The 14,542-nt window shown below is 34.2% G+C and overlaps 1 protein-coding gene across 5 annotated transcripts in view; it reads right to left on the bottom strand.

The window, feature by feature from the left end:
- VPS13B (vacuolar protein sorting 13 homolog B) overlaps positions 1-14,542 on the bottom strand; it is a 765,148-nt gene that overhangs the window by 191,564 nt on the left and 559,042 nt on the right. For all 5 annotated transcript variants that reach the window (XM_081070819.1, XM_081070821.1, XM_081070818.1 and 2 more), the window contains exon 35: positions 6,457-6,594. In XM_081070819.1, the coding sequence (XP_080926945.1) occupies positions 6,457-6,594 (138 nt within the window). The remainder of the gene's footprint in view (positions 1-6,456; positions 6,595-14,542) is intronic.

Genomic DNA, 14,542 nt, shown 5'->3' on the forward strand with positions numbered 1-14,542 from the left:
TGTACTTGACTAATAAGTCAAAATTAGACCTAGGCATTTGGGAGTTGTTAGCATAAAAGACAGTTGAGGTTACTGTTAATACTGAGTGAGATAAGAACAGAAGGCCAAGACAGCAACCTTGGGAAGGCCTAGAGCGACTGAGTTAGGAGAAGAGCTGTATGCAAAAGCGAGCTGGAGAGTCAGTTAGGAGAAACCAGACAATGTTCTTTTTCTCTTCTACCTTAGCCTACTCCATGTTCCTATAAAGGTATTCCCTAGTTACCCTTATCCTCTTCTGTAGAGGAAAGACTTCTGACAGAATTCCAGTAAATAAAGAAATAAAAATCTAAATAATTGCCACACTACTGACTTCCCTGTAGGAGACCTTGTGTTGACCTCTTACAGTCTCAACATCCCCACAACAGCTTCTGTGACTCTTCGGGTCCTATTACTTAGCCAAGTGCAGTCCCCCAGAGGCACCAATGTTAACCAGACCTTCAAAGAAGATTTATAATCCATTCTATAGTGTTGGAAAGTAATTAATTATGGCTTACTGATTCTATGGTAGAAAATTTGATATTAAAATCAGGTTGTTATCTGAATATAAGAAAAAGTTTATTAAAAATCAGTTAGTTGAAAATTATCCATTTTTCTTTTATCTTCCAAAAATCAAAGTTATAGCCAAAATACTAAGGTTGAAACAACAAAAGAATTCCCTGCATTTTAACATTTTTGGTCCATTCCCTATTTGACATCCTAATATCAAGTTTACTGTTTTATTTTGATAAATCATGGGGAACATAAACAACAATAATGTAATGCTGATGCTGCAAATTGGAACCCATGAAACTCAGGAAGTGCAAAAGCCAAGGTTCTTACAGTCTTATTAACTAGTTTACATTTCTTAAATGTAGAAGATAGTCTGTTAGCAAGGCTGTAAAACTGAATTAAGATAAAGACAGGACTCCACTGATTAGGGTATGGGCCTTGGCCCTATTTCTGGAAAGAGGAAAAGGGTTAACTATCAGAGCTACATTAAGAGAAATACATTTAAATTAGCTTCTTAAGATGCTTTCTTTCACTTTGAATCTTCTTCCATTTAAAAATCTTATTATTTACTCTTTATTTACCAATCCAGAAAACGTCAGGAGGCTATTTGGGTCATCTTTTTCAGGTATCATACTTCCCCTGAATCAGTCACCTTCAAGACACATCTGAATTAATCCCCACTGAGTAATAAATTCAAGAATAAAAGATCATAAAAGCAGAGTTCACCAAAAAGGAAAAATATTTTAAAAATACACATATTTGGGTGTAACAATGTAAAATTTCTCCTTTATATTCATATAATTAAACCTATTTGAATGGTGTGTTACTGTATCTGAGAAGTTTTTTAAAGTAATATTTGACATTATTTAAGTATACATTTTTATTGAAATCAAAGATATTTGTGGAAACAAAATATTCTAGGATTTTTTGGATTCTTTAAAAGTAAAAATTAAAGTCACTGCAACCTATAACATAGTAAATTAATCCATAAAATATAAGAAGAAAACAGTATTCCAAACAGGATTATTCTAGTCTATTAAAAGTCAAATAAAATTTTAAAACAAAAATCAAATGAAACCAGAGATGAAATCATTGAAAACTAGAAAGCAGAAAAACTGAAAAATGCATAGGTAAATTAATGAATAGGTTAAACAAGGAGAGACTAAAGAAATGATTTCATTAAGAGGAAGAAAAAAAATGGCTATGTGTTTCAACTAGAGACCAGGTATACCAAAAAGAAATGTGAAATTGCAGCCATAAGTGTGTTTGCTATAAACATGTTACCTAAATTATATGAAGAATTGTGGCATGCTAATTACAATACTACATAAATGATGTGGGAATGTTTTCCCATTTTGGCATGTTTTTTTCTTTGTTGTCATTTAAATGTCATTTTATGGCTACAGAGACAGTGTTCAAAAATATGTCTGCAAAGGAACAATGAAAAAAATATGAGGGAGCTCAAATGTTTCTGCAAATGACCCTGAGGTAATTAGAAAAATCTGCACCCTTCCCAGTTCTTCTCACATGTCAGTTCTCATTAAATTAAAAAAAAGAAAAGAAAATTCTCATTTCAAAGTTGAGAAGTCCTATAGTTAACAAAACTTTTAAACTGAGATCAAGTGGGCACATTCCTACGTTTCTGTATGATGTCATACCAAGCAATTCACAGCTGAATTTGCATGTGCAAGAAGTATGAATGACTTTTCAATATAAGAAATATCTGATCTAATGCTAATTTTTTCTCTATAGGCTAACTATGCAGGGAACAGGTGGCCCTGCTTTTAATTATGGAGGAGCTAGCTTGCCAGTGTGAGGCCTGGATTAGTTCACCTTCTCACGGGGAATTTTCCTCGGTTGGGAATGGATTTATTATGGCTTCACACATGGAATAGAGCTCATGTCAGCTGAGGGCAGTGACACATCATATGATTCAAATTAACCTGCTGTGGACTGTTCCGCGGAGCTGAGATTGTGTATTAAAATGACGACATTTTAAAAACAGCTTGAAAGAAACCAGAATTGCTGAACTGCAATGGTTCCAATTTGTTCCAACTAATCTATCACCTGCTGGAGATATTATTCTAGTGGGTTTCTGGTAGCTGCTGTTTTCCAGGTTTCTCCAAGCCACTGACCTTGCTAATGGGTACAATTGTTGCCTCTGAAGAAAGGATGTGGGGGTTGAGAGCTCTGAAGGGGTTTTCGAGGTATAAGTTGGGATCCACCATTTGCTCTAAGGTGCTTTTGGTGAACTGATGAGAAAAGGGAACACTCAAGAACTTTGAATTACTTTTCCAAAAACAAGTGCTAAAGAGCAGCATTTTTATCACTATAGAGATAAAATAATCCCTGAAAAATAAATTTGAAAGACTTAATTCAAAAGCTGTTAATCCTGCACCTTTATGAAGAAAATTTAAGGTTAGGCAGTTATAAACAGTATTTCCTCTATTCTTCAGGGTCATAACTTTTATTGCTACCAAAACATCAACTCAAGAGCAAGAAAAGAATAAATGAAAATATACTATTTTAGAGATGTAGCTTAAAACATTCTTTGGGAATAATACTTAAATAAGATGTGCACATAGATAAAAAAACAAATGGTAGCAAATGATTCTTAATGATAATACAGTATAAAAATTAGAAGCATTATTTGCAATACTAAAAAACAGCCTTTCTAATTTTTCAAGAAAAGGGAATGGTATTGGGAATATTATTAAGCTGACGTTTATTCCCCCATCTCAGCATAAATAATGTTCCATTTAGCATATTATCACCTAAAATCTGTATAAAAAAATGAAAACTGTAATTTTCTTGAGTTGTCAAAAAGCTATAAAATAATACATTTAAATAATACAATTAAAGCAAGAAATGCTTTAATTGTGTCCTATTATTCCTATTGCTCTCTAAATCAGTATAGAGTGGCAATTTGGCTGTGTAGTGAGGGAATATAATTATTCTGTGGAATAACACCTACTTATAAAATGACAAATTATTTACAGTAAGGACATTCTTGTCTACAACAGTAAATTTTGGAGCAGTTCAAGTATGTTAGGTTAGTGTTTCAGTGGAATCCCATACAGCTGATACATCATTCAAACTAATCTTCCCTCAAATAATTTATGAAAGAAAAGAACTCTTGGTTAAAAGAGATTTAGAAGAACTGGACTCTTAGATGCTGAAGAACTTAAACCATTCACTGGACACCATTATTGATTTTTCATAATAAAAATACCATTAAAAAAGCCACTCATCATTTTTTGTATCATTTCCCCTTTTTGTGTCCCCCAAACATCTGCAGTTTGGTCTTCAATACCTATAACTGCTGGCATACACATATACACATACACACATACATACACACACACAAGCACACACATGGTGCCAAAAAATGTATACACATTATAAGAAAGTAAAAAAGAAACTATTAAAATTGTAATACTCAACATACACCGATAACTAAAGATGAATGAATACAAGTCGCATTTGATTTCTGCAATTACAAGAGGTGCTCAAAGTGCATCAGCGTCCAGACACTTCTCATTATGGCGAATGTGGGGACAGAGTCCCAGAGAGCAGTTTCCAGGCTCTTGGCCTCACGTGGAAAGGTGCTGGCTCGGGTGGTGGTTGGCCGTCAGCTGTAACCAGTTAGCCAATTAGTCACTGATGTAACTGCCGTGGCTGCGCTGGTCGGTTGGTTGGTTGGTTGGTTGGTTGGTTGGCAGGCAGAGAAGCGGCCAGTGGATTGTGCATCATGCGGCTCCTACTTCCCATGTCTCGTCTGGCAGCCAGCGAGACTGGGGTGCAGAAAGACCCCTCGTTGGGGTACTGGAGGTTGTTTGCTACCTGTGTCTCCAAGCCAGCTGCCAGCGAGAATACAGTGGTGTGACTGCCCTATCTATGGCTCCGTGGGTGTTCCTTTTTGGCCTCACCTTGTCCTGCTTTCTTATGTGGAGAGCAGGACCAGAGTCCCTGCATGACAGAGAATTACTGCTTAAGTAACGTTCACCAAAGTGTCCTCCTGTATACATTTTTTTGACACCCTCTGGTAGACACACACACACACACACACACACACAACACACACACACTTTTTCTTTCATATGTGAGTCATATAAACCTTGGTACAAAAAGTGCAGTTTCCAGAACAATCAAGAACAATAGCATCCACTTCTCCTTGGAGCCTATTAGAAATGTAGAATTTCATCCATATATTCTAGAACTATTAAATCACATTTGCATTTTACTAAGCTCCCCAAAGATACTTTAAATGTACACTTAAGTTTGAGAAGTGCTGCTGTAAAATAACTATTTCAATTCATTTACTTAAAAGTTTGACTCTCCAGCTAGATTATCACTATTACTGAATGAACGTAAGATTAGAAATGACATATATGCAATTTTAAAAAGTATAAGAAACACAAAGTGCAACAATTTTTAAAAATCACATTTCTACTACATAGTCATATTAACTTCTAGAATTATGACTCACTCATTGACACTTCTCTTAAAATTTAAGTTATGTGATTGCCATGAAAATATGGAAAACAATTTACCACTGATTTGCAGGTCCCACACCTTTCACAAACAAATCAATCAAATGTAAACTAGAAGACAAATTTCTAGCTAAAGTGAGTGGAAGACTGTGCCTAAAAACGAAAGAAATCTGACACTAAAAGAGAAATAAAGGATAAACCCAAGTATCCCTGTCAGATCTCCATTAACTAACCATATGATCTTACCCTATTTCATCCATTCTAATATGTTCAGTTTTTTACATATGAACAATCCTGATGTCAGGAAATGTCCTGCAACTAACATAATAAGAACTGTATCATAGTTTAAAGAGCATATATTTTTCTCTTTTTCCCTAGTGGTACATATTTTTTCCTACAATTGGTGATGGCTTGATTTCAATGAAATATGGTACTTCACACTCACTAACCAAGTTCTAGGACTCACACTCCTCTCAATCCATCCATTACCTCACCCCAACGGCTTCTTCCAACTTTAATGACTCCCTTAGCCTTCATCATCAGCTTCTGGCTTTCCTTTGAGTACATTTAAAACCATGTCTAGATACTTATAATGATTAGAAATAGTTCTTCATACTTCTATACTTTTCAATCCCAGCACTGGAGAAACATGCTTAAGAAGGCCCCACTGAAAGGGCTAGTGCAGCTGATTTTAGGCTCTGTTTATTCCAGACATGATGACGGGCTGCCTTCTCCATCTATAGTTGTGAATCATTAAGTGCACTGGCATGCTACACAGCATACAACGTAACCAGGAGCATACAGGGGTATTTTTCACTCATCACAATTCATGCCTTTCAGAATATTGCTAGAGATCTTAAGATAGTACAGCATCACAGTTTTAAATACTTAAATACTTAATGAATAAACTAATATTCTTTTGATGACTAATACCATGTTTCCCCGAAAATAAGACCTAGCGGGATCATCAGCTCTAACGCTGATGCGTCTTTTGGAGCAAAAATTAATATAAGACCCGGTCTTATCTAACATAATAAGGTTATTTTCGGAGAAACACAGTATGTCCTGAAGCACTATAAGTATAAAATAACAAAAGCAAAACTGAAATGTATAATAGTACTTTCTGTTAAATAAATAAGTAGCTAAGACCTCACTGAGGTGAAGGGAGAATAATAAAAGAGGAGGAGGAACAAGACATAAAGGAAGAAATAGAGCAGAAAAAAGAAAGAGAAGGAGGAGGATAAGGAGAAGAGAGGAAACACTTTCGCTATGTTAAAATCAGTGCAGTACAGAAGTGTTCTAGGTCTTTGGAGTCACAAAGACCTGGGTTTGAATGGCTTTTCTGCCACTATGACCTTGCACAATTTATGTTAATTTTCCATGTCTTATACTCTCATAAAAAAAAGTACACACATCTGAATTATGAATTTCTTACCTGGTCCATTAAGAAAGTCTTTAATTTGCAGCATCACAAGGGAAGGTGGAATACCACTTTTGATGTCTAGTTCTCCAGGCACTGTCTGTAGCCAAACTGTGCAGTAATCAAGGGCTTCTGGCAGTGTCTTGCCAGGATCTAAAGTGATAAAATTGAAATTAAAAATATCAGTTAGATCACAAACATCTCATTTTGGTGTAAGAGTTTCAGCTGATAAACAAGAGAAAAAACTGGTTAATTATAGTATGTAACCTTCATTGATTGATTTGTTTGTATACGTACAACACACAAGTACTTGTTTGGAGAAAGAGAAGCTCTCTCTATACAAGGTGGAATGATGAAACTGTATTTTCTAGAACCAGTCCAAAAAGGAAAAGACATTTCACATCTTAACTCATCACCTTTGAGTGAAGGTAAAGTTTCTGTACTCTGAGCTGCTGACTGTCAACAGTTGAATAGTTGGATTTCTTTTTTTTTTAAACCGGATGTTGGAAACAAATTAAAGAAAACAGTGCAACCTTTTCAGTTAAAAAAAAAGGCATATACATGTTCAAAGAAGCAGTGGATTAGTACTACTTAGGGGTTATTTGATCTGTTTCAGAGTTTTACTGACATTACAATCACTTTTTACTGCTAGGCTTTTGAAGTTAACTTCAGTAGCTTTCCCATAATCTTTAATGATAAAGATTGGTCAATCTTTTAATAGTTCCAATTATAACTAAAATTTGACATTTTTCTGGTTTAACTTTTTATATTAAATACTGTGTATTTTTTCTTTTTTTCTTTTTTCTGGTTAATATAGTATGTATTTTTAAAAAGCATTTTTAAGCTATGGGTGATGGCAAACAGAATTTTCTTTTTAATGTTTAGCAAGCCACAGTTTTTATTGAAATAGCTCTTTAAATAAAAACGACTGCTGTATCTTGGCATACAATGTAGTACGCTTTTTAAAAACTTCTAAATATTCACAGCTTTTCTTTAGTTTCAAGATTGCTTTACTCTCTGTGTTTTAATGGCCTCTGAATGTCAATTTTATAGGGATGTTCTTGCCATAGAGTCCATCTATTCCATTTTCAGTTGATTTGAAATGTGTTATTAAAGTGTTATTTATTTTAGGTTTTATTGATTGGATTGCTTTCAAGAATAGCATTTACATACAGTGTATTATATTCAACATATGGTTATATAGTATTACTGTCATATGTGAACTGGGCATATAAATTCTGCCTTGGAATTTGTATTTCCTGACCTTATCATGTGATCCTTATGAAATTTGGCACATATGAACCTTTATGTGATTTCAAAGAAAACACTGAAAGCAATTGATCGTGACGTTAGATCTATGTGGTAAAGATCAAACACTAAACCAGTGCATTCTTCTCTTTTTTATATGATCAGTGAATTTAAAGCAGTGAGAATATGCATAATAGATCCATTACATAGTAACACTATACTAGTTTTTCTTTTAAATATAATGGTCAAGTCTGGTGAAAGGATGGCAAAAGTTTGTTGCTCGTAGGATCCATAATCAGTCTGTAGGAGCTACATAACCTACTAAGACCTGAATGCCTATTTCTAGGGTCTCTCCTATATTGCCATCATCAAGAAGCTATTATTATAAAGTAAGTGGTACTGTACCAGACCTATATGAGGAAACGTAATTCTTTATTGTGAGGAAAATACAATTTAGAGAGAGAATAATGATATAATAGAGAAAACAGACATAAGTGATGTAACTAAATAATGACCAGAGATGAATTCAATTGATGTAGAAATATTGATGATTTGTAAAAAGCTGGCAAGTAAAACTTGGGTTGATAAGTAAAACAAGTTATAGGAATCACATATCCAAACCTGTATGACAGGAAAGGGATATCATTAATACACAGATATCATATAATCAATATTGATACTAATAGAAACATGGGTAATGGATAGACAAGCAATCATTAAATGAAGAAAATGAACAAGAAGCAATAAATGAAGAAAAACAAACAGCATATAAACATTTAAAAATATAAACATTAAGAAATACCCAATTTTAGCAATAATCAATAAAAACATCTTTTAAAATAAGTAGCATTTTTCACCTATGAGATAGGCCAAGACAAAAAAATGAATCTTTTATCTCTCTCTCTCTCTCTCTCTCTTTCTCTCTCTCTCTCTTTCTCACACACACACACACACATACACAGACACACTCATTGTAGAATTGTTTATCATAGCAAAAAGTAGAAAACAACCTAACTGTTCATCAACAGATTACTGTTTAAATAAACAGTGGCAATCCATACAATTGTTTAAAGAATAAGAATAGCTATACTGACATAAGACAGCCATTTTGTATTGTTAATAGTAAAAAACAATGTAGGTTAAGCATCTTTTCATTTATTGGACATTTAAAATTCCTCTTCTACAAAATACTTATTTATTCATTTTTCCATTGGGTCCTTTTTCTTACTAATGTGTAAGAACTCCTTATACATTATGGGTGTTAATATTTTGTTTGCCATGTATAGCAAATGTTTCCTCTTGGTATGTTAGTTGTCATTTAATTATATCCTGTTGCTTTTGCATGAATACTTTTTCTTATAGATGTGGTAAAAAATATCTATTAACTTTTGTTTTATGAATTTATCCCTAGTGATTATATATTTTCCTGTAGTTTCTTGAAGCATTTTTAGGATTACTTATTTATTTATTTTTTACTTTTAGCTGTTTAATCTTTCTGGAGAGCACTGTTTTATGAAAATTTCAAAAAATCTGCTCAGCCTCACCATTAATCAAGCCTATATACAAATTCAAACAAGATATACAATTTTTCATTTATCAGATTAGTATATATTAAAAAGATTGATCATATCTTGGATGGGGAGAAGGAGGATAAATGAATCCTCCAGTGTATTGTGGATAAGAGTGTAAATACAGTATTGTTGCATGGGTGAGGGGAAAGGGCTGAAAATGAGTATCTACCAAAATTCTAACATCCGTGCCCTTGTAATCAGAAAGGCCATCTGTACGACTCTGTCTTAAAGAAATACTTATAAACACATAGATAAATATCCAAATAAGTTGACTGTGCCATCATTTAACATATTAAAAATATGGGAAAAATACAACTAGACAGAGAAATGGTAAAATAAATTATGATTATACTATGAATACTATATATAGAATACTACTCTGGTATTATTCACTGTAGCTAAGACATGCAAACAACGTAAGTGTCATTTCATGGATGACTGGATAAAAACAGTACATATATATAAAGGTGGTACATATATAAGGAGTAGTACTCAGCCCTGAGAAAAGGTGAAATAATGCCATTTTCAACAACATGGATGAATCTGGAGAATAACATGCTAAGCAAAATAAGTCAGAAGGAAAAGGACGAGAACCATATGATTTCACTCATATGTGGGATATAAAACAGAAAGCAACAAACGAACAAACAAAACAAAAGAAAAACTCACAGACACAGACAACAGGGAAAGGGGGTAAGGGGAGTTTGAAGAGGGTAAAGGGGGTCAACTATATGTTGATGGAAGGAGACTAAACTTTGAGTTTACGAACTCAAAGTGGTCAACACAATGCAATACACAGATGATGTATTATAGAGTTGTACACTTGAAACTTAACCAATGTCACCACCATAAAGTAAAAAAGAACGTTAAAAAAAAAAGAAAAAAAAAGAACGCTATGCTGTTCTTTAAAAGAAGGAAGTGAATATGACGTACTAAAGTAGAAGTTTCAAAATTTCTTGTGAAGTTAGTAAAACAACGAAACAGGACACTAAATGTAATAAATTCAAATGTAAAAAAACCTACTTGCATACATACAAACATACACACACATACTTATCTTTTCTAAGTAGTGGAGGATGATCATCTTTATGATGATTCGAAACACATACTGATATATGAACCTATAATTTTTCCAGAGCTGAAAAAATAGGACTACATATCAAGAATTTATAAAAATTAAAATAAAAGGGAGAGAGAAAAGCACTTCAAAGGATATGTGATGTCCTACCTTTCATCAAAGTATAGACTGGTGAAACAGCAAATTCTGATAATGTGAATGAGTGATTCACAAGAAGGGAAAATGGGTTTTATGCATGTTGCCTCTCTTTTTGTAGAAGTTAGAGGGCCTGGCCATCTATATCAGGGGGATACGACTTAGAGAGAAAATAAACTAGCAATAGAAGGAAGCAGAACAGGAATTAGGAATTAGGGAAAATGTAAAAGTCTAGGAAATGCATCCAAGGAAGCCAAAATTTCAATGACTATTTCCCAACAAAATATTACTGGCTTAATGATATTATTGGCTTAATTACTATACAACCAGTTTAAAAAGTACAGCTGTATTTATAGGCCTGATAGAACAGAATTGAAATTAGGGACATTCAGGAAAACACAGGTTGCATGGCTGATGTATGTATGACAGGGCTGGTGGCTACGCCCCCAGTTTTGGCTAAATTCTCTACTTTGAATATGCCTGTAATCATTGCGGTTAGATGAAACAGTAGTAATAGGAGAGAGATGTCAGAATCCTACAGAAATAACTCAGGTTTGCAAGTCACTATTTAGTCCCTTATGCTCTAATGGCTAGATGATGAGGCTCATGACTTCTAGACTTCCTGTATTATCTTCAATTTAACTTCTGAATTCCATCACTAGGTCTAGAAAACAGGATACATATTACACATTTCTCAAGTTCAATATTGCTGGGGAAGCACCAGATAAACTAAGGGTAAAGGAGCCTGTGAATATAATATAAATGGAGTGACAAATAGGGATGACTGGAAGCTCCTTCAGACATCACTAGCTTTCGTCTCTATGCTTAGCAAACACCTATTTATTTGAATACAGGAAGCTCTCAAAATAAGCTCCTCCCACTGTTGATGAGCACATTTATGCTGTTATCTCTAATCCTAAGAAACAGGAGAAAGTCATATCTTATTGAGAGTAACAAAGTGTGGGAAACGGGTCAGAAAAAATGACAAACTTCTCATAGCCATACATGTTGTTCAGAGTCAGCCAGAACTCACTTCAATAAGATACTGGTATTGATAAAGTTATAATATTCTCCCTCTGGGTTGACCTGGCCTCCCAAAGAAAATACTTCACCATATCATGTCACAAGAAACAACCAAAGAGAAGATTCAGAAAGTCTCAAGTCCATTCCCAGTTGGATCAAGGTATTATTGGATTTAATAGAGACTTGATTCAGATTGTGCTCTTTGTGCTTGTGTATGACTTTGCTCTTCTTCACAAAACCTTCATTTAACTTAACTGCTGGGAAGGTCTTCCCCTGAATCTGATAAAAATGGTCTTTGTAGTGCTGCTCATGATTATTATTATTTAACCCTAAGCAAATATTTAGTTAAGAATGTCTTTGCTTAACATTTGATTTATACAAAATATAGCACGATTCACTATGGCCAACTCAAAAGGAAACTTTGAAAATAGTTTTTCTTTGCAATCTTCTCCATGACACAAAAATTTGTTTTCCAAGTTCATTACAGAATAGCTGAATGCTATAGATTTTGTAAGCTTTATTATTACTTTCCTTTGTTTTACTATGTGGCAGGATATTTTTTTCACAAGTTGAATTAGGTCCCAATAAAAAAACATTTCCCCACAGATTTCGGTGGTAATTTCCTCATTTTAAGATTGATATAACACTAAATATATATAATGTAAAGTCCAGTTACTTTTATACCAGATACTTCTAAGTGTTCCATCATACAGACCAAAGTTTTAATTTTTCTTGCCATGTAAAGAATTTGACTTTTAAAAAGCTTAGTGCTATAGTAATCTGTTCATCTGAAAGCTAAATATCTATAGTAAGAGGATTAAAGTGAGACTCTACACCAACATCATTATTCTTCCACACTAGTCCCTAACAGTTACTTTGATCAACCACAGGTTTACAATGGAGTTGATAATTCATGCCTCCTTCTGCTTTCTCTTGGCCACTGTTGTGCTCAAGAACACCTCACAAGTGGATTGGCAGTTCCAGGTAAAGTTTTTGTTTGTGGAAGATGCAAGTAACTATAGTCCATAAGTTTTTGACCTCTTGATTCAATTTTATCACGATACTCTTGTCTTTTACATTTCTGTAGAAAATGAGTGCTAACTTAAATATAGAACAATGTCAAGGAAACAAAATTTTCCCATGGTGGAGAGTTCTTGTAAATTTGTGTTACTGGAGAAAAATAAATTATTAATTGAAATTTGGGGGATGAGCCCTGAAAAATAAACTTCTGATTAATTAGGTCTTGGTGTACTCATTTTAACCATGTTTTCTTCAATAAGCAAATGGTTTGTCGTCTTATTTCTGGTATTAGCTTCTTGTGTATTAATCTGATCCTGTTGTTGCTTGCAATTCTGGGTAACAAAATCATGCTCAATATTATCAACTTTTGAAATTACATCATGCCTTAAAGTCCAATTCTACTGATGCTAATGTTAGCATTATTGATGATATACTAGGTCAGACAATTAAGTTCGCGAACTTGTTGCTAACCTTTTTTGATATCAGAGGGATTATTCATTACGCATTTGTACCAACTGGACAAACAGTTAACCAAGTTTACTATTTGGAAGTGCTGAAAAGGATGCATGAAAAAGTTAGACGACCTGAACTTTTCACCAATGATTCATGGCTCCTGTATCACGACAATATACCAACTCACATGGCACTGTCTGTGACGGAATTTTTAGCCAGTAAACAAATAACTGTATTGGAACACCCTCCCTACTCACCTGATCTGGCCCCCAATGACTTCTTTCTTTACTTGAAGATAAAGGAAATATTGAAAGGAAGACATTTTGATGACAGTTAGGACATCAAGGGTAATACGACTACAGCTCTGATGGCCATTCCAGAAGAAGAGTTCCAAAATTACTTTGAAGGGTTGACTAGGCACTGGCATCAGTGCCTAGCTTCCCAAGGGGAGTACTTCAAAGGTGACTGTAGTGATATTCAGCAATGAGGTATGTAGCACTTTTACTAGAATGAGTTCACTAACTTAATTGTTTGACCTTGTATAATTAAAATTAATGTGTTTATTAAACTACTATAGTAGATTTAAATTTCAGTAACTTTCTGCTTTGATGTCATATCACATTGAGTTTTCTCTCTGATAGTAGTATATGACAAAAACATTGCAAATTCCTCAGAAGCATAAAATTAATGCTTGTATGATGTAGCTCTGCAAATAGCCTCAAGATTTACTTCTATTTCCATCTTATCAGTTCCAGAAAGTCCAGAAGGATCTACTGTTTGTTTGTTTTTTAAAGAAATGACAAACTATATATATTTTATTCACTTTTCTGCAGTCTTCAGTGACCCGTTATTATGCGTTACAAGCATCGTGAAGTCTGCTATAGCTGATGAGCCCCGGCCTGTCCCAGACTGCATAGACCCAACATGGCATCTATGGCTGCTTCTTTTTAGCCTGAGGCACACAGGGCTGTCATGTTTATGTAATAGGATTTACGTGATTTCTGATGAACTCTTGAGGGACAACTGGCAGGTGATCTGATATGATCCCAGAGAAGAGGTTTATGAAACAGTCTGTCACTGACCAGGGCTTACTGAACACACACTTACTTTCATGAAGCTTTCTCCCATTTTGTTTTGTAGGGGAATTTATGTCAGTTTTCACCAAGATGAAATATAGGGTAATGAAAAGAATATGGACTTTGGAAGCAGACAGATCTGGGTGTAAGTCCTGATTCTTTTAATTGGGTAAATTTAATTTTAACATCACTGAGTTCCACTTTTTGTTTCCAACATGGGAATAATAAAGTAAACTGTGGGGTTGTTGAGAATATTATATAATACGTGTAACATGGTTTATATGGGGCATGTCACGATAGGAGTTCAATAAACAGTCACTATCTGGTTTCCTTAACAGAAACTCTAAACAAAATAGGAGTGTGTGTAGTATGTCTTTCAAGTGTCTACTCTTCCTAGTTCTTTTAGTCTTTTGATTTTGAAAAATCTTTTTTGAAATCGCTAGTCTACAAACAAGACGAATATAAAACATAAAAAATAAATAGCATTGCTCATAAGT

The sequence above is a fragment of the Rhinolophus hipposideros genome (genome assembly GCF_964194185.1).
Source record: "Rhinolophus hipposideros genome assembly, chromosome: 13".
NCBI classification, from domain to species: domain Eukaryota; kingdom Metazoa; phylum Chordata; class Mammalia; order Chiroptera; family Rhinolophidae; genus Rhinolophus; species Rhinolophus hipposideros.